Source organism: Crotalus tigris, unplaced genomic scaffold (assembly GCF_016545835.1).
Source record: "Crotalus tigris isolate CLP2741 ecotype Arizona unplaced genomic scaffold, ASM1654583v1 scf7180000017550.10884619, whole genome shotgun sequence".
Classification (NCBI taxonomy): Eukaryota; Metazoa; Chordata; class Lepidosauria; order Squamata; family Viperidae; genus Crotalus; species Crotalus tigris.
The window spans coordinates 3,530,906-3,551,937 of NW_024096468.1; the positions used below are offsets into that span (position 1 = coordinate 3,530,906).

General features: G+C 36.2%; 1 protein-coding gene across 7 annotated transcripts in view; it reads left to right on the forward strand.

The window, feature by feature from the left end:
- The window catches only part of ATP2B4 (ATPase plasma membrane Ca2+ transporting 4), a 172,380-nt gene that overhangs the window by 134,076 nt on the left and 17,272 nt on the right, over window positions 1-21,032 (forward strand). For all 7 annotated transcript variants that reach the window (XM_039340462.1, XM_039340472.1, XM_039340453.1 and 4 more), the window contains 10 exons: window positions 1,976-2,217; window positions 3,239-3,473; window positions 6,866-7,045; window positions 8,082-8,169; window positions 8,702-8,808; window positions 9,528-9,719; window positions 10,407-10,620; window positions 16,334-16,545; window positions 18,002-18,109; window positions 18,941-19,123. In XM_039340462.1, the coding sequence (XP_039196396.1) occupies window positions 1,976-2,217; window positions 3,239-3,473; window positions 6,866-7,045; window positions 8,082-8,169; window positions 8,702-8,808; window positions 9,528-9,719; window positions 10,407-10,620; window positions 16,334-16,545; window positions 18,002-18,109; window positions 18,941-19,123 (1,761 nt within the window). The remainder of the gene's footprint in view (window positions 1-1,975; window positions 2,218-3,238; window positions 3,474-6,865; window positions 7,046-8,081; window positions 8,170-8,701; window positions 8,809-9,527; window positions 9,720-10,406; window positions 10,621-16,333; window positions 16,546-18,001; window positions 18,110-18,940; window positions 19,124-21,032) is intronic.

A 21,032-nucleotide genomic window follows, 5' to 3' on the forward strand; every position in this document is an offset into this window, starting at 1 on the left:
CCAGTTTATTTGGGGTCAACACTTAACATCTTTTATCCAATCTGAAGTATACAAACAAGGGTTATGTTTCATTTAGTTGCACATGCCCACTAAAAACTTTGGATGCTGCTCTTGGAGCCCTTGAAAAAAACATTTTTTTAATATGACAGAAGAGCAAAATTATGAATGTTTAGGGAGACCCTCTTTGTTGTAGTGGTCAAGTTGCTGGCCTAGAAGCAGAAGAGTGTGCCTTCTAGACCTCTTTTACACATGAAAACTGGCTGGGGGACTTTGGGCTAGTCACTCACTTTTAACCTAGCTGGTTGTTGTGAGGAAAATAGGAGGCCAGAGTATTAGGTATGTTCACTGCCTTGAGTTGAGTGTGAGGGTGTATGAATGATAAAAAATTCTTCTCTTCCTCCTCATCTCACATTCACAATAACCAGCATGTATTAATAAAATATACTTCCCTCCTGAACATTTGGAAGTGATTTCTGAGAGAGAGAGAAAAACAAGTGAATGAACTCTTTTCAAAAATCCAATGGACAAATCAATCAGATAAGAAAATTCTAATATTCTGTTTTCACAGATAGAAAATGAAACTTTTAGAGATGAAGGCTTTAATTTCTGAAAGGTAAAAGATAATTATCAGAGGTATCTGCAAGATTTCATTAAAAAGACAAAACCAGTGTTGTGATACAAGCTCTATGCCTTTAGTGTATGTATATGTACAAATACATCATGTATAAAAGGGACAGAGCTTACAGTGTAATAGTGTTTCCATCATCTATGCTTTTCCTGCAAGGATGCCCCTGAGTATTAACAACTTTATGGATTTAGAGGGAGAAAGGTAATTCAGAATGTGCATGGGCACATCTGTTGCATTTGTTGGTCATGCATGATCTCTGGAAAAGACTTATTAAAGTGCAAGTAAGTGTAATGTTCTTACCCATGCACACCCAGGTGGCTCTGTCCTCTATAATATATCAGTACACAGCCCTAAAATCAGCAGCCATCTTGTTAACTTGCTGTTGGTTTTTAAAATGTAATATATTTTTCTCTTTGAAATTTTATTTCTTAGTGCTCAATACCTGCCACAAATTCTATTGCATTTTTGTTATTTTCTAATAAAACTATTTGGAATTGGATGTAAGCAATGTGGGGTGCTAAATGCCTCTTTTATTTAAAAAATGCATTCAGCGGAGTTTATTTTTTTATTAGGATTGTGATAGGAGTGAATGGGGAAATTAGCTTCTCCCTTGCTTAAATATTGAGAAGAAATGGTCTTCCGAATCAGATTTTTATATTGGAATTGATGTAAATACAATGTAAATACAACATTGTAGTTCATTTGACTTTGGAGAGATGTCCTTTTTTTTTTTTTTTTACCTCAAGATAGCGTGGCCATTGGTTTAGAATCATCGCATCCTAGAGTTGAAAAAAAAATATTTGGATGCAGTGCTCTATTCAGTGTAGGAATTCAAGAATCCCTGACAGTTGGCTTTTTCTTCAACTTAGGTGGCCAGATTCTCTATGCTTCATACATTACTCTATTTCGTAAGTTAGTGTGCTTTGAAACATGGACTGGCATCTTTAATATCCTAACTACTTGTTCAATTAAAATAAAATATGAATAAATATTTCACGATCATAAACATTTTTCAATATTCACGGGAAAAATCCAGAATGGGTGGATAGTAAAAGAGCTTAAATTCTGTTTTTTTCTGGATCTTAACATCTTCCTGAGGAGTATTACTGAAGAAACCCATTGCATCCATGCCCTTTTGTAGACTCCATTTGGAATCTGGGTTGCCTGCTAAATAGACTTCTAAACCAACAAAAGTTTCCTTACGTTAATTATCTTAATCAGATATTTTGTCTAACTTCTATCTCATTACCACAGAAATTTTAATCTTTTTGTTAGAGATTAAATAATTGTCACTATGGACCAAGAAGTTACTATATTTCTCTTGCTATATTTGGTTTGGGATTTTAGCCACCAGAAAAAGAAGGAGGACTCCCACGTCAAGTTGGTAATAAGACAGAGTGTGGACTTCTGGGCTTTGTTCTGGACTTGAAGCAGGATTATCAAGCTGTTCGTAGTGAAGTGCCTGAAGAAAAGCTCTATAAGGTCTACACCTTCAATTCTGCACGGAAATCTATGAGTACAGTGCTAAAAAACCAGGATGGGAGTTTTCGCATGTACAGCAAAGGAGCCTCTGAGATCATCCTGCGCAAGTAATGTTCCTCTCAATGCTGGTATTATTCATGCTTCTTGAGACATTATTTTTAATAAGAAGCATCCATGAGATGGATAGTGGAGAAGTGCTGTTTCTAAATTGGGAAAATTCACAAAATGTATGAATATTTAGTATAAAAAATCTGAAAGGACCTATGGTAGGACAGAAAGGAAAACATATTAACTTCTCTATTTTATTTTCAGTTAGAATTCTGTTAGCATATCTTCTTTCTTGTGTGTTTCTAGTTCTCTACAAAAGGCTTAATAGGCTTAATTCAGACTCTTCACCTAATTCCTTCAGATGTTTCACTCAGGAAAACTTTCAGCTAAGTAAATTGAGAAATGGTTGAAACAATAAGTAACTGATGAAACATCTTTAATTTGCTTTATTATTGCATTAACCTTTTGTAGTTACAGACTAGTTTGAAAAGGGTTTGCACTATTCTCTTCCATTTCTGAACCTTATTCAAAAATATTTTAATAATATTCAGTCATTATGAGTAGAATGTAAGATGCAGCCATATATTTGACCTCCATTTAGGATATCTTGGAATCAACCCTTCTCATCTGCCAGGATTATTTTCCCAAACTTCTCAAGCTTGCATTAACATTAAGAGTTTTTTTTTTTTAAAGCTGTTCCAGTGTAGAGTTCCATGAACTCTGGGATATTCCAATGCTTTTTCCAACTCATTGACAAGGAGTAATCAAAGTCTTCCCTTCCTTATAAATCATCTGTGAGAAGTATTATTTAAGTTACAGATTTGTAGGTTTGTGGGTTCAGTTAGCAGTTCAAGGGTTAAATCCCTTGTATTTCCATATGTACATATTCTGTTTGTAGAAATCCATTTTGATCACCCTTCTTGAGCCTCCATTTTTAAAGAATTCACACAATAATTACCTGAAAAGTAATGTGTTTAATATATAGGTTATATACAGGTAGCTTAAGCTTTGCTTATAAAGTATGAACATAATTTTTGAAATATGTGCTTAATTCTTCTGTTTTTTTACCTCTTAATAAAGGTGCACAAAAATTTTGGACAAAAATGGGGAAATTCGATTATTTAAAGTGAAAGACCGGGATGAGATGGTGAAAAAAGTGATTGAACCAATGGCTTGTCAGGGGCTACGCACTATTTGTCTGGCTTACCGGGATTTCCCTGCTGGTGTGGAACCTGACTGGGATGCTGAAAATGAGATTTTGTGTGACCTTACTTGCATCACTGTTGTTGGCATAGAGGATCCTGTTCGTCCAGAGGTACCAGGATAACTTTCTTTCCTATGTGCATATAGAATATTGAATATTAACTTGGCTTTCCCAATCTGGCACCCTCCAGCTACCTAAAGATTATAGCGATTGAAGTCCAGCAAGCATACAGTATAAAATGGCTATTCTATTCTAATTATAATCTTATTCTATGCATATTCATCCTTTTTTTTTCTTTTTGCTGTTTCCAATTTTGTTCCTTTGCTCACCCGTTTTGTGCTCTTAGGTCACCATTTTGGTGGTGTACCTGTTATCTTATTTTTTCCAGTCCCTTCTCTGACTTGCTCTGCTTTTTTATTATTATTATCCTTTACCTTTTACTTTCCTGCAGGGAATTCCTTTGTCCTTTATTTGTTTTTTCATTGCTTTCCTTTGGATCTACTTTTTAATGCAACCTTGATTTTCTTTTTCTTCAACTACCTGATCTTTTTAGTTTTTCCTTATTCCTGTTTGTGTATCAGTGAATGCCTTTAGTGGATGTTCCACACCCTTCCATCCCTACTTTCTGCTCATTTTCTACCAGCAGTTAAAGATTGCTCAATTCTCAGTTACAGAGACTTTGTCTTCATCGATAACAACATTGTGTTATCAGTAAGGTTGCTGTTTGTGGGAAGAGCCCTTGTGAGTTTAATAGCAGAGTTGCAGTTCTGTTCTGGTTTTGCTCTTTGGTACCTACAGTATCTAGCAGGGAGATAGTGGAAAGGTCCAGCTTTTTCTTTCAAAGATTTGCAGGACAAAGACTAAGCTACTCTCCTTGAATTTCACCCTGTTTTGCAATTGTTGCAGGTATTGGGAACTGTCAGGAAAAGACATGTAGACATCTAGAAAAGGAAAAACAGTTTTGACTGATTACTGCTTCACTTAAAAATTATGCATTCTGTGTACCTATTAAAGAACACCAGATATACCTGCCCTAAAAATGGCAACTATAATATACAAATTCCTCTTTAAAGCAGCAAATATATTCCACAAAGAAAATATACTTGCTGAGGGAAATTGATTATCTTTGATTTACTTCATCCTTCCCAGGCTCTGTTTTCTCTCACAATTTCTATGGGGTGACAAGCAGACAACTGACATAACACAATAAACCATCCTATGACTGCTACTTGATTACATTTCAGAATTGGCCCCCTGCACACTGTTCCCATAATTAGATGCTGAAATATCTGAGATTGAAAATGGCTTCACAGATGCCTTGCATGCACTGGTCTGGAGGCAGTGATTCAATCTGCAGATTTCTTAATGGTGTTTCTCTTCTCAGTCAGTCCTTAGCACTACTATCACTGTATGGTTTGATCTATATGAATTAACTTAAGCAGTGGTGATCTGATGCAGTCAAGAGGTGGAAATTAATCTGTCTCTATACTGCCATCCCATCACAAGAGAAGGATGAAATGGACCCCTAACAGCATTGTATGTTTGAAGAAAGGCAAGAAGTTATATATATCCTTATAGGCAAGAAGGATGTCTGTTCTAGAAATCATTTCACACTCCAGCATGCATATTGTGTTGTATACGCATGTACTGAAATACATGGGTGTTGCCCAGGTATCATGAAATTATTAGTTATGGCATGGCAGAGTAGTGGGCAGGAGAACATGTTTCACAGGCCCATTAGGAAAAAATATAGAGCAATTTAATGCTTGAGCATTTTCTATTAATGCATCTATATAGTGCCATTCAAAATAATCTGCACTTAGCAGATTATCATGTTCGTAGTTCGGGTTGTAATTCTTCTCACTTCTTAATGGAAATGTTTGACCTTCCGTTGCAAGTTGCAAAATCCTTGCAAAACACAAAATACACTGCCTTTAAGTAATTGTAGACTTGGTTTCTTCTCACAAATTGTTATGAGATTTACATTAAGACACTGAGTAAATACAGAATATTTTCCTTTTTAAAAACAAGAAATTTCTGGACATCGTGTCATATTTGCATTTTCATCTTAACTGCTTTAAGAATCCAGTGGAGTTAATTTGAACTTAGTAAGAGATAATGGTTGCCCCCAAAGATTTCCACGAGGGGCAACTAGAACCTGGATCTCCTTGGTTCTTGTTCAACATTTGATTAGCTAATTTATGCCATTGACTTGTGGTTTCATGATATAATTGTTCAGGTAAGTGGAATTGATAGTCAAGTGTTGTAGATCGGATGCTCTTACTTGGTATGTCAGCCCCCGAACTCTCCTCTCTCCACCTCTGGTTTTCAGTTTCTCCACATCAGTCCTTAGTGCTCTTTGAATTGTTCTCCTAAATGTTTTCTGTTTCTGAAAACCCGTGTTGGTTGTCCCTCCTTGTAAACAGATTAGGATGCCATGGCACAATCCATGATTGAAGAATAAATTTGCCATTACGATATAAGTTTCAATCAGTTTATTATTATAGCCATAGGCCAATACATAAAATTAAAACATTCAGATGTAAGGCCACACTTGAAATACTGCATCCAGTTTTGGTCACCACGATGTAAAAAAGATTTGAGACTCTAGAAAGAGTACAGAGAAGAGCAACAAAGATGACCAGGGGACTGGAGGCTAACACATATAAAGAACGGTTGCTGGAATTGGGTATGTCTAGTTTAATGAAAAGAAGGACTAAGGGTGACATGATAGCAGTGTTCTAATATCTCAGGAGTTGCCACAAAGAAGTGGAAGTCAAGCTATTATCCAAAGCACCTGAAGGCAAGACAAGAAGCAATGGATGGAAACTAATCAAGGAGAGAAGCAACCTAGAACTAAGGAGAATTTTCTGACAGAACAATTAATCAGTGGAACAACCGGCCTCCAGAAGCTGTGAATGCTCCAACACTGGAAGTTTTTAAGAAGAAATTGGACAGCCATTTGTCTGAAATGGTATAGGGTTTCCTGTCTGAGCAGGGGGTTGGACTAGATGACCTCCAAGATCCCTTCCAACTTTATTATTATTATTATTATTATTATTATTATTATTATTATTATTATTATTATTATTATTATATAAACCAGAACTAAACAGAACCGAACACAAGAAGGCATAGCAATACATTACAATTAATGATGTAATCAATGAGTGCCCAAAGTCTGCCTAGTTTTACAGACAGTATAACAAAACCTATCTGCCTTCAGAGAGACCGAGCCATACTGACCTGACAATAAAAATACATTGAGTATGGTCTAATACTGAATAAAAAACACATAATAAAATTAATTATAAAAGATTATTAAAAAGATCTAAAATATTTATTTAGTTTCTGCTGAATCCTCAGTGCTGCTGTGCAGAATCTAGCCACAATATTACAGTTTCCATCCATTATTTCTTATTTCAGACATCCTTTTTTTTTTTTTTTTTGCCTGCTTCATGGTCCCTTGCTTATAGGTTCTGTTTTTCATGGCTTGCCAATAGGTACCTGAGGCCATTCAGAAGTGCCAGCGTGCTGGTATCACTGTCAGGATGGTTACAGGCGACAACATTAACACAGCACGTGCCATTGCAACTAAGTGTGGGATCCTGCTGCCTGGAGAGGACTTCCTGTGCTTGGAAGGGAAGGAATTTAATCGGCTGATCCGCAATGAGAAAGGAGAGGTAATATGAATGAGGGATTGAAGCTGATCAAGTTTCTGTCAGAGCTGAGATCTCCAAAACGTGTTACCAAATGGGGCAGGAGGGAAAAATATTTAAAATATGGAGAATAATCTCATTAGCCGTATTTTATTTTGTTTCATTTCATTTAAATATAAATGAAAACAAATCAATATTTTGTTTACTCTGACTCCCCCCCCCTTTTTTTTCTAATATATGATCCCTGGTTTTGTTTTAAGTGATGTATTTATTCTAAACTGCATCCCTAAAACATGGAAATTTGTCATCTTAGGAAGAGTTTTACTGCATGGCAAAGAAGATCATTTTTATGTAATTAAAAAAAATATTGATTTTAAAGAATAGATCCTGGATATGAGTCTGTTAACTATTTTTGGAGAGCGTCCAAGTCTTTAAAAATGAAAAGATCAAGCAGTATGTTTCTGTATTTCCAAATTTAATAATAAACTTAAGGACTGAATTTATTTTTACATTGCTGTTTATAATTATTAATTAGCGGTTTTCCTTTTTTCCTTAGCATTAAATAGTTTTATTTTTTGTCATGTCTAGTTTATTTTAATTACCATTGTATATCTAGGTTTTATTTGTTTACTATCCTTTTTTCAGTTGGGGTTGTAGGTTTTTAATTTCATTTAATTTCATCTTTAATTAAAAGGGGGAAAACTGATAGTATTGTAAGGCTGCAGTGTAGATATACAAAGGCTTCTTTGCCCATCTCTCTAAAGTTGCAAGTATCTGCTAAGGCCTGCTATATTGGAGCAGCTGACCTCATATATTGCTAATTTCTAAGGTATTGACTCTACAATCCTCTGATAATATGTCAGATCCATGTTAATGTTAACAGAATGATTTCTCCATACTACCTGCAATTGTTATGCCATTCATCATTGGTCATTAGATGAAATTCTTTTGAGAAAGTGGATGATGCTTTCAGAATCTTTTGTAAGTGGAGAGGAGAGACTAGTTCCAAAGCCCCTTTCAGAGCTAACCTAGCTTCTTCTATTGGGGTTTTGCTCTGCAGGTGGAGCAAGAACAACTGGATAAAATCTGGCCTAAACTTCGAGTCTTGGCACGTTCTTCACCAACTGACAAACACACCCTTGTGAAAGGTATGATCAACCAAAAAGATAGCATTTGTGAACAGATACATTGCATTTACAAGCCAGATTTGCTGAATTGACATGTATTCATGTATGATCCAGTTCCAAAATGCAATACCTGAGGCAACCTACACAGTGAAAATTGAATAGCTTTTTTTTAAAAACAAGCAGCAAATCAGAAACAAAACAAATATTTGTTAAACACCAGTCTGAGCAATATAATTCCATCCACATTTGATAGCAGAATGTTGGCAAGGGAATGTGCTATATCAACTTCTTATAAGCAGGGAATTCCTGAGTCTGGGCATGGTAACAAAAAAATAAAGCCCTTTGTATATCCCTCATATTTAAAAAGATGTCTCATTAATTTGTCTTAGTGGACAAGATATTAATCTCTTAAAAAACTATACAGTCCTTTAGATATCATAGCCCTAGGTTGGTCAGGGTTTTACATGATAATCATATAAATTGTTTCTAGAATTTTGCCAGTAAATCTAGTGGCTCTGTGCTTATCCTCTACTGACCTTGGGCTCATTTTCAGGAATTATTGACAGTACTGTTGGGGAGCGGAGGCAGGTGGTAGCTGTAACTGGAGATGGCACCAATGATGGCCCAGCCTTGAAGAAAGCAGATGTTGGATTTGCTATGGTATGAGCTCATATTCTAGGGACTACATTGTAAACAAAAAAGGAGCAGATAATTATTTGTTGGTGTGTATTTTTGCATGATGGAACTGATAACTGATAACTGATAACACTGGCTGGCTAAAAAAAAAAAACCCTGCAACATTGTATATATGTTAAAAGTTCTTTTCACTGGGTCCTATTTTCTGTTTTAGCTTTTTCAATTGCAGAAATCTTGCAGCCCAAGACAAAATTTCACCATCCCTGGGCTCAGTAGGACACAGCAGGAAAGCAATAGGGAAAATTGGTCGCTACAGGGAACCTGCTTAATGCTTCTGAGATTTGCTGGCCTATTCTAACAGGCATAGATTTTCTAGTCACTGACTGCCACCACGCGTCTGTAACTGAGTTTTGCAATAAGCCTAACAGCCTCCTTAATCATCAACAAGTCCAAGCAAAGAGTCAATGTCTAGCTTTTCCTCAGAGTTTTTGAACTGGAAGGAAGAAAAGTTAAGCTGATTATACAGATTAGGTATTTTAATTGTCAAAGAGTCTTGTGTTTGTTCATTTGGATCTTTCAGAAAAATAATGAAATGTTTCATATAATTTACACTGCAGTGTTACATCTGAAATGAACTGATGTTGACCATTTTGTGGCTGCAAGTCTTAAAATTGAACATAAACAAATGTAATGCTTCCTTTCCGACTAATTGTCTTTCCTCCGCTTGCTCTTTATTTTCTCAGGGCATTGCTGGCACAGATGTGGCTAAGGAGGCTTCAGACATTATCCTGACAGATGATAATTTTACAAGCATTGTTAAGGCAGTGATGTGGGGCCGCAATGTATATGATAGCATTTCCAAATTCCTGCAGTTCCAGCTGACAGTCAATGTCGTGGCTGTGATTGTGGCATTCACGGGTGCTTGTATCACACAGGTAACCACAGCTAAAAGAGTTGGGATTTTTTTTAATGAATATGAGATGATCTAGATTCCATTGGAGGTCTTCAAATACAACAATCAAAATGTTTTGATGCATATAAAGCTAAAAAGTTCAAAGCTAAGAAGAGAATTAGATGAACAAGAACTTTACTTTCCAGAAGGAAATCAAAAGTCTATTCATTTAGCTTTTCTAACAGTGGCCAATTAGATATCACAGGCGGGTCACAAATAGAACTGATGGAGACAATAATTCAGTGTATAATGGATTACTATCGCTAATGGTTATAAACTATTTATATTTTCATCAGAAGACTACAGTTCTTTTTGCATCAATCTACCCAAAGACCTTTACAGTACCGGAATTACAGAATTGCTACTCTTCTTTATTCAGTTGAAATTATAAATGTGAACAACTTGAAGAAGAGTGTTCAAGCTGCACAAAAGAGATGCAACAAATCTTGGACATACTGTAACACTAACCTAACAAAATATTTAATCATCGTATTAATAGTAATATTGGACTGCAAATACTAGTATTCCTGGATTATCATAGTAACTCAAATGTATGAATTCAGCACCAGTCAACTCCCAAGTTAAAGAACTGGGGTAAGGGGAAGAATATAGCCATGGACTATGTTTACATTATATTAGTTTTTGAAAGGATTTTTTTCTTTCTCTGCAGGATTCACCTCTGAAGGCTGTCCAGATGTTGTGGGTGAACTTGATCATGGACACCTTTGCCTCATTAGCTCTTGCCACAGAACCCCCTTCAGAGTCTTTGCTCCTGCGTAGGCCATATGGTCGCAACAAGCCACTAATTTCCCGAACCATGATGAAGAACATTCTGGGACATGCCGTGTACCAGCTCACCATTATTTTCACATTACTTTTTGCAGGTGAGACTAGAGGGCAATGTACAGAACAGCCAGATAATCTGGGATCATTTTTCTGTTCTTGGATTGTATAAGGCTAAAAGAACTGGGTTGCAAAAATCCAGATGATCATTCAGCTGTAAAAGAGAAAGAAAACTGCTGTCATCCAGTGTTCTGTTTCTGCAACCCAAATCTGTGGCCCGAATTATATTCTATCTGTTTGTTCTTCCAAGATAGTGAAAAAACTATATAAAAGATCTCCATAATAGCTCTCAGCTGATTAATTCAGTTTATGAGAGGTTTCTAAAATATGTTTCTTCTTCTAGTGCTTTTGAGAAAATGAAGCAAAAAAAAAGGTCATGTGGTTTTTCATATTTGATTGCATCCTCTCTGAAATAGCCACCATATCTATGCCAAGAAATAAAGATACTTCAAGATCCAGTGGGTACACCTGATTGACTTCTGTCCTCTTTCATTAAACATATTTTAATCTTTCAATAATGCTGAATACAGATTTCATGTTCTTGAAGGATAACTAGTAGTTATTGGATAACTAGTATAAAGATAAATGATATATATCATTTTAATACCGCAAAATGTTTATGCCTTAAATTGTCATGAGTGCAAGCCAAGGAAAAAATGTTTTGATTACCAGTACTGCTTACGTGATGAAGTTTATTGCCTATTTCCTTATTGTACCTGATTAATAACAGAATTTATATTAATATTCAGCACCAGCTATAGAAGCTTATAGTTCTTTAAATTATCAGGTAAAACAGTAGTTATCAATTTAATTAGTATGAATGAAATTAAATTGTAGCATGCTTATGATAGGAATAGTCAAGTTAGTAAATGGAAAGAATCTGCAAAATGAAATTTAGAAGGATCAAGTTTTATGTTGCACTTAGTGGCAATGAGAAGGCTGAAGAGGTTCCTCCTGATAAATTTGACTCCACACAAACTGGATGTTCCATACCCTATTGTGTGTTTTTAGAACTCAGTACAGTTTCAGTTGTGAACCATTAATATCTTCCAGTGAAAAATATTTCATCCTAACAGAAAGATTTATGTTTGTATTGTTAAACTGAATTCTTCCATTCATCAGTAAGCCAGATGCATAAGGTGGAAAACATCTGGATTACTCTGTTTGCTTTTTTCCTGATAGAGGCTTTGTGCTTTTCAACTGCTACAGAACCAGCAGAAATTCAGTGGGCAGTATGAAAAAATTGCCGTGAAGAACAACTGCAGTTGCAGTTTGCTTGCTGTTGAAGTCTTTAAGAATCTCACTATGACTCTAAGTCAGAGTCTGTTCTCTTTAGTTTTGTGGCTGAGAAATACATATATTTATAGCTCATCATTTCCATTTTAAAAGCTGTTTTGTTTTGGTAATGAAGGTTTTCAAATAATTATCTACAAACTTTAATTGAAGCATAAAGAAAGGAATTGTCATTAAGGGAACAGTCTATTTCTCCAGCAGCCTCTTAGGTAATTCTAACATTGCTTAAATGAGGAGCCATTTGAACATAGAAAGTGAATTCAGTATAAACTGTATTCTTTTTTTTTTACTGATTTAGTTTGAATATATTAATTAGTGATGTTGAGACTTTTTGGAATTCAAAATTTGGCAAGGCTAGGCTGGCAGAAGACAAGGAAGTTGGCAGGAAGGCTAAGAGTAAGACAGGATCACAACAAAGACTTGTTTGAAAGAAGAGCAAGCAATAGCAAAAAAGCACTTTCTAGTTATACTAAATTGCTGCCTAGTTATGCTGTATTACATTAAATTATAAACAATTGTCTATTTTATTTTTTTAATTTTGCTTTAATATGTGGAAAAATAAAAGGGGGGGTTTCTTTTCTTTTTTTAAAGATATGTTAAAGAATAATATTGTCCAACTGTCTGATAAATTATCTGATATTATTCAACTGAAGTAGGACTATACTATATATTTTCTATAAGCTTAAGATTTCCATGGTAATTTCTAAATATTAGGGTTCTCATTATTTTGATTATGTTAAATATCTGGGAATAACTATCAAGGAAACATTCTTCACTGTGGATATAAATATAAGGGGTCCTTGGTACTCTTTGAGCTTCATTGTTTTCTTGCAGACATTTTGTTATGTGAACTAAGTAACATCAGTGCAGCTCAGAGAGGACCCCTCATTTAAACCCCGAATTGCAAATATTCTCCTTTATTATATAAATACATTATATTTTATTATTTATTTCAGACTGACATTACCATAAATAAAACCATTAAAAGTACCACAGATTTTTTTTAATCTTTAAGGAAAATATGAATGTTTAAAAATGAATATTACATCAAGCATTATATATTACTTTCAGGTGTTATATTAATATCTTAAAGCAGGGGTCTCCAACCCCTGGGCCAAGGCCAACTCCTGGTTTGTGGCTTATTTGGAACCGGGTTGCATGCATATGCACACACGTGCAGCCCAACTTGTGTATGTTGAGCTGTGTGCATATGCACACCAGCCCACCATTCGCATGGTCAGGTTCCCCTCCCCCCCCAACCAGGCCACCAAATCTCAAGGTTGAGGACTGTTGTCTTAAAGTATTAATTGATAATATATTAGGAATATTTTTAGGGGAAGGATAGTTTTAAGTTTCTTAAGTCTTTTTTTAACCTAAATAATTGTTATTGTATAATGATGGAGATTTCGGATTTTCTGCTTCAACTTTATCATTGGACATTTCTTCCAATTTCAGTTTCTTTCTGGAATACAAGTGATCCAGTAAAAGAAACTTTTTGGCACAATTAGAAAGTCATGTGATGAAGCTGAAGTTTGGCTCTACTTTTAGCAGTGGGATTTTTTTTACATTTCTTGAAGACATATTCAGAAATTATACACAAGCATAATTTATTCCCTCACTCACCTAATAAACTTACATAGAACATAATAAGCAATTCCAGTCTGAAAACTGCTGATAGTTTTTTTTTCTCAAACTCTCTTCCCAATCTCCCTTTTTTTCAGTGGGGAGGGTTGAAAGTCAGGGTGAAGAAGGAGTATTATTTGAATTATCTAATAGTTAGTTAACATGTCTTTAGGTTACTGCAAAACGAATCTGGATTGTCCAAAATTGCAAAATGACAATATAATAAATTTTAAATCTTTAATTTTTTAAACTCACCCTACATTGCTGTATCCAAGGAGGGCCTCTTTAAAAGGAAGGTCTCGTGCCTTCTTCATGATTGCTAGCATCCTCCCCTCCTGAAGATGGCTTCACTTTTTGCAATGAGCCAGCAAACAGATTGGCACCTCAATTAAAGAGGAAAACCTGGAATCGCTCATAAGTGCTTCACATAGATGCACCCCCCATGAGGAGACTAAGATTGCAGCTTTCAATGGTTAAGTGCTCTAGATGCTGAGGGAAAGTCAGTTTTGTTCAAGATGCAGTTTGGAACCTTCAAGCAAACACTGAATTTGGTCACTTCCTCTTTTAATCACTTCAGGAAACTGCTTGATAACTGCTTTTTGAAAACTAAAAATCTTTAGAACAGACAAATTTCATCACACTGGGTGAGTCCTTGGGAAAAGAAGATTTATATAAGTTTAAGAACTTTAAAACATTTTTTTCATGCTGAAATAAAAAGAAAAAGGATGAGTAAAATAATTTTGAAAAGTTTTAAATGAACAAAGGGGCCAGATGGATTGGAAATAAGATTTAGAAACTAATTATAAGAATCCTTCCTGTTGATTGTTTAAAATCCTATTAAAAATATATGAAGATTTTGAACCTAAGTGTAAGCAATCCTCCTGTGGAAAAACATGATAGGAGGAGACTTTGAAGTCTGGAAACTAGAGGCAATCAGAAGCTGGTAAAGATTATAATTAAAGGAGAAGAGGCACATTAGTAAAGAATGGAGGAAAGTATTTTGACTTTGGAAGAATTCAAGAATATTTGGCACCAATGCACTCAAAAAAATTATCTAAAAATTATCTACTCTCAATGAGTTTAAAAGAGGAGTTAGAAGACAACTAACAACCGAGAACCAGATTGCCTTGGATACAGATTTAAAAATGACAAATACAAGAATGATATGGAAAAAGGTGCTACACAAGACCTACAAATGAAACTGGCTGATTTCTTAGTAATTAAGAAGGATACACCACTAATACATTAAAAGAGTGATTTGGACACCTTGCATATATTAGCCTTACAAAAGAGGTGTGCTATACTAATGAAGGAGTTGCTGAGAAAAGATAGAAAACGAAAAGAAATACAGGTAGCCCTTGAGTTACGAGTGTAATGGAGCCTGCCCATTCCACTTGTAAATCAAAAACTGATAGAGTGAATCTTGTTTGAGGTATGAGACCACTCCCTTTCTCGTTAAAACACACACAGCATGTTAAGCGAACTTGAGGTATCTCAGGGTGGGGAAGGTCATGGAGGCCCTAGTGCTGAAACTGGCCCCTAAGGCCTCCCCAACCCACTAAGATACCACATGTTTTCCCCTCCCTTCCTGCTGTGCCGGACTCACCTGGAAAAGATCCATCTTCCTTCTGCCATAGTTCCTGCTGCTGCCCAGATTTGAGGCAGGGGAACACTTCTGCGCATCCCACGCAGCTGATCTGGGCTCTGGAGGCCTTTTCTAGGCCACTGTGGCCCTGATGTGAGACCGAGAGAGGCTTTCGCGATCCCCCTGCGGCCCAATCTGGGCTCTGGAGGCCTTTTCCAGGCCGCTGCGGCCCACATCTGAAGCCGGGGAGGCTTTTGCGTACCCCCCGTGGCCCGATTCAGGCTCCAGAGGTCTTTTCCAGGCCCATTTAGTAGGCTGGCTTGGTTGTTCAACAGCAAGACACTGGTGAAGCGGGCAAGCAGCATTTGCATTTTCTCCATCGCATGAGAAAGGCACATCTTCCTTCTCCTATCCTTACCACTTTCTACAGGGGGATGATCGTGAGCATCCTGTCATACAGCATCACAATTTGGTTTGAAAGCATCACTGCTTCAGACAGGAAGGCGGTGCAGAGAGTGGTGAGGATGGCTGAAAAGATCATTGGCAGTTCCCTCCCTCCCATCCAGGACATAGCATAGAAGTGTTGCTTGTGCACGGCCCATAAGATTATCTGGGACACTACACATCCTCTTCACGATCTGTTTCCATACAGCATCAACCTTGTGAACTCTCAAGCTTCCTCCTTCCGTTATACTGTATATTCAAGATGGACAGTATTTAATATTTATTTGTTACATATATGTAGGGGTGTGGGTCTATTCATATGTTGTATATAGTGTGTTTAGGTGTGTGTCATGTATGTGTTTCACTTTGAGAACAGGCAACTAAATTTCATTTTTCAATGTGTGCCGTTGTGCCCACAGTAAAAAAATGACAATAAAGTTATCTTATCTTCTCACCATTTATGACTTTCCCAGCTGGTTTCCAACAAGCAAAGCCCATGGGGGAAGCTAGATTCATTTAACAACTGGCTGATTCACTTAATCACCATGGTAATTTGCTTAACAACCATGCAAAAAACTTGTAAAATCAGTTTTTTAATCTTTGTATTTTTAAGCTTTAATTTAAAAATATTTTAAAAAATTGCTTGATGATGTAAATTATACCTTTCAGGGTCATGGAGTGCAAGACACTTGCTACAACTTCTGTTCCAGTGTGTATATGTGCCATATTTTAATGTGTAATGCTATTGTAAAAGATATCTGTAGATGGAAACAATATGTTCATGTACTGTTCAAACTCTTTTCCTATAGGTGAAATATTTTTTGATATTGACAGTGGCCGGAATGTCCCCCTCCACTCCCCACCCACTGAGCATTACACAATTGTCTTCAACACCTTCGTCATGATGCAACTGTTCAATGAAATCAATGCCCGCAAAATTCATGGGGAAAGGAATGTATTTGAGGCCATCTTCCGGAATCCAATCTTCTGTACAGTGGTGCTAGGAACCTTTGTTGCTCAGGTAAATGAAATGGGCTTGGATGGGATTGCAGGAAAGTAGAGATTGTGGAATGGAAAATTTGTCTGTCATTCTCCCACCAAAGATACTCCAAATGGTAATGTTTACTGAATACCATGCCCCTTTACAAGGCTAATAATATCCTTACAATTGTAGCACTTAGAGTAGTGTATTTTTAACCTTGACAACTTTAAGCAAGGCTGGTTTGGGAATTCTTGGAGTTGAAGTCTACACATTTTGAAGTTGCCACAGTTGAGAAATACTGACTTACAGTGTATGGTCTTAGGAAAAGCCACATTTTGGTGGCTTTCTGAAAAATAAACAGGATGGGAGCCAGTCTAACATGTTCTAAACAAGTGACAGCAGGACTGAGAAGATTCATCCCTTTGGTATTAGAAAGTCTAATCCTTCATGAAAATTTGTTGGGTTTTTTGTTGTTGTTGTTGTTCATGACTATGGTATGAGATAATCACAGTAGCTTTGGATCAGAAATAGAATTCATCTGGTTCATCAAACCTGGGCTAATTCATTCTCTACTGAAAGTCATTACAATAAATTCCCTGAGTAGATCTGCTACTTCCACTTTCATGGTTTAGTCTGGATGTGAAGGACATTAATCCTCCTGTTGCCCACACATTGATTAGTTATAGTGTTAATAACTTTGCTTCTTAGAATGCAGCCTAAGAGCTAAATGTTATTTCTAGCAAATATTCCTATAAGATGAACTTCCAATTTATAACTTTGGTATGTCTGAATTTTCTAACAGTTTTTGCTTCTTTATGTATTTGTTATTACGGTACTTAATCTGTTAGATATATTGCATTTTTTTTCTTACATGAAAAGGATTTTATTTCTGAGCTCACTCAGTTGAGAAAACCTCCATCCCACTTAGTGGTAGTATTTATTAGAAGAGTCTGTCTGTCAACAAATAAAGTCCAAAAAATTATCTCATCCCTATGAATGTAAATTTATGTTCCCTTTCCTCTCATAACTTCATTTGAAGTTCTGGATTGTAGCCATGTTTTCATCTGTTTCAGTTAACAATATTGATTGAAGGCTTGCAATTTTTAGAGTCAGCAGACAGGCTTATGCAGATATTTTCTTTCATTTAAATTCTTTTCTATAAATAGGTTCTACCATTCACCCACTAGAATTGACAGGCTCAATTTCATTATATGCATTTCAGCTTACTGCTTTGGACAGTAGTTTGCCTACATCAGTCTTATAGCCAACCTGGTTTTGCTGGATACACTGCAATTTTCTATTTCTAAAGTCAACTGGCTGGGAATATAGGGAGTTTACATTCCAACAGATCTGAAGGACAACGGATTGTGAAAGATTAGGCTAGTACTGTTTTTAAATTGCATAAAGAATACACTGTACCAGGATATAACTGATTGGTCCGATTCCTCTTTATTGATATTTTCCCCATTGTTCTCTTTTTCTCCCAATATTTCAGATTATTATTGTGGAGTTTGGTGGTAAACCATTTAGTTGCTCTGGACTTACCTTGAGTCAGTGGTTTTGGTGTATTTTCATTGGTGTAGGAGAGCTACTTTGGGGACAGGTAAGAAAGTGAACATTCCACATTTATTTAAAGAACTAGTTTTGTTCCCACATATTATTCAGTTGTTGCCAATCTCATTTCTCTGCAAATGCTCCTTTAACTGCTTAAGTAACAATATTATCAATTAAGTTGCCAACATAACTAAATTCAATGTGAGATTGTAACTGAGTATCATTTTCATTTTAGTCATAACTTCCTGTACATATTTTATGTTGAAATACAATTTTAATGCTTTGTGGCATATTTTTTTTAAAGTTGAGAAGTGTATCACAGAATTAGAAGTTGTATAAAAATTGAAGGATAGCTGTTCCAAGCTATCTGTTACTTACAAGATAAAATTGGAGTTATTTTGTATAACTATGTGAAATGATTCATATCCTCAAATATTCCAATTGAGCCCCAAGGTGGAGTTTTTCAATTGAGAATAAATTCACCAGTAATTCTGGAAAATCATATGCTATTAGATTCTCAATATGAAAACATAGTTTGCTTTTATTTATCACCCGAATACTTCCTTCATTTCTCTTCTAAGCCTTTACATTTGTCTTTCTTTTGAAGCTGAAATTCTTTACAGAAACAAATACATATGGAACAGGCTTTTAGCCAGTTTGCTATTTCACGGGAAATCCTGAATCAGTCCAAAAGGCAGACTAGAAATGATTTAGAAAGTAAATAAAAAAATGTAACAATGCTAATCAAACTGAGGATGGCATGTTTCAAATGCACAGAACTGTTGGGAATAAGCACCTGACTAGATATTCAGGCTTACTGAGCAATAAATCAAACCAGAATAATTCAGAAGAATTAATTCTGAGCATTCCATTTCTATAGTTGATCAGCACTGTTCCAACAAATCAACTGAAGTTCCTGAAAGAAGCTGGTCATGGGATTACCAAAGAAGATATTCCAGAAGATGAGTTGCCTGAAGGCCTAGATGAAATTGACCATGCTGAAATGGAGCTTCGACGTGGACAGATCCTGTGGTTCCGTGGTCTGAACAGAATACAGACTCAGGTATGGCACCGATTTGTTCTCTCTTGTAGTAGTGCTATTGCTTTGCTTAAGCAAGACCTGTCTAAGGACATACATTGGAAGAATATGACATCCCTGTTGCTGAAGCTATTGAGATCAATTAGCCATATGTTTAAACTAGCAGCGTTTGTGCAGCTGGAGCTAACTGGATGCATTCAGCTGAGGAGTACTTCTAGGACTCCATCCTTGCATTGGGGAAAGTTCTCCCTAAACTTGCCTCACAACAGATCTATTCTAAGAGATAAGCAAATGTGAGAGAAGGGTATGCAATCATGCTAGTTTTTATGAGATGCTAATGCAAGGCTGACAATAAAGGCAATAAGCCGCTTAGATTTTTTTGCTCAGCCATTATCCAGCCTTCAAATCTTAGAAAGGAAGCTTTTGTTCCTGTTGCTCCCTGCCAAAGGATGTTCTAGGACTACATAGTTCCACTACCTAGAAGAGATTACTGGTATAATAAGCAATAAGAAGCAGGGAAAAGAGGGCAGTTTGAGGATTGAGAAGCACTGAGTTTTGTGAGTGAAATGCCAAAAGCTAAATTAATATTAGCATTCTCTTCTCCTTGATAAATATTATAGTTTGTCATTATTATTATTAGGATTTGTTAAAGCTGCCCCACGCCAAAGGATTCTGAAGAGAATATGCCATTCATTACTATAGGACACTGTTTCTCAACCGTAGCAATTTTAAGATGCGTGGGACTTCAACTCTCAGAATTCTCCATGGCTGGCTAGGGAATTGAAGTCCACACATCTTAAAGTTGCCACAGTTGAGAAACACTGCTGTAGGAGTTTATCTCCAGAGTAGAAAACTAGGTCCTAAAAGAAGGAACATTGTTTTGAATTTACTTATGCCTGGGAATTTTAATGTATGCCATCTTGAAAATGGGTCTTTGTACAATAAATGATTAAAATAAAACAAAATGTATGATTATGGGTACAAATTAAAAGCAAAAGATGAAGGCAATGAATCCACTGAAAATATGCTAGGGTGCATGTGTTCACTGAACTCTGGTACTGTCTTTTATTAGCAAGGCAAAGTCACATTTGCATGTCACATTCTGCCTGAGATATCCCACAGAGGTAATTGTGAGACCTGAAGTGCACAAAATGCTTTCAAGATCAGAACTACAGAATGCTTGAACACATAGCTTGGTTTAGTACTTTTAAGCTGATTTGCTCAAAATCTTTGGAAGGAGAACCATGCAGAAGTATATACCCTCCTCTTTCTATTCATCTGTGGATGGTAGGTACAAATAGATATAAATTGGAGTTTGTAAAACTGAGTTAATTTCTTATGATGGTGGTATTAAAAAATAGGAAAAAAATCCCCTATCAAACTAATAAGGAGGAAGAAGGGGTGAACATGTCTACTTTGTGAAACGATCAGTCCATTGATGGAGCTTTCCATGCCCACTGACAAAAACACTGCCAGCTATGGCAAACACTAACAGTTTCACATCTTAGAGGGGTGGTTGTGGTGATTGTTATTAATAATATGGCATGCAAAGCAGCCTTGAATCTGAAAACTAAAGCTTACAGAATTGCAGTTTTCCCAAAACAGCCTATATTTATCTCTCTCTTTCTCTCTCATCCTCCCCAAGAAATGTAGCTGGGATTCTTTTTTTACTGCTTACATGATTGAACTACAGAATGCACCATGTTTTCCCTTCTTACTTTCCATTCGAGACAAAACTGTTTGCTAGTAACCTAGAACACCGGGGGTTGTATCAAGACAGCAGCATTTCTATGCCTGCATTTTCAAAATCTGGAATAATAAGGTGGAAAAAAAATATTCTACTATGAAACCCTTGCATGCTAATACGTCTTTATTGCTTTGGGATGACTTGGTCAGCTGCGATTAATTCTGCTTCGTTACTATATTACTCATT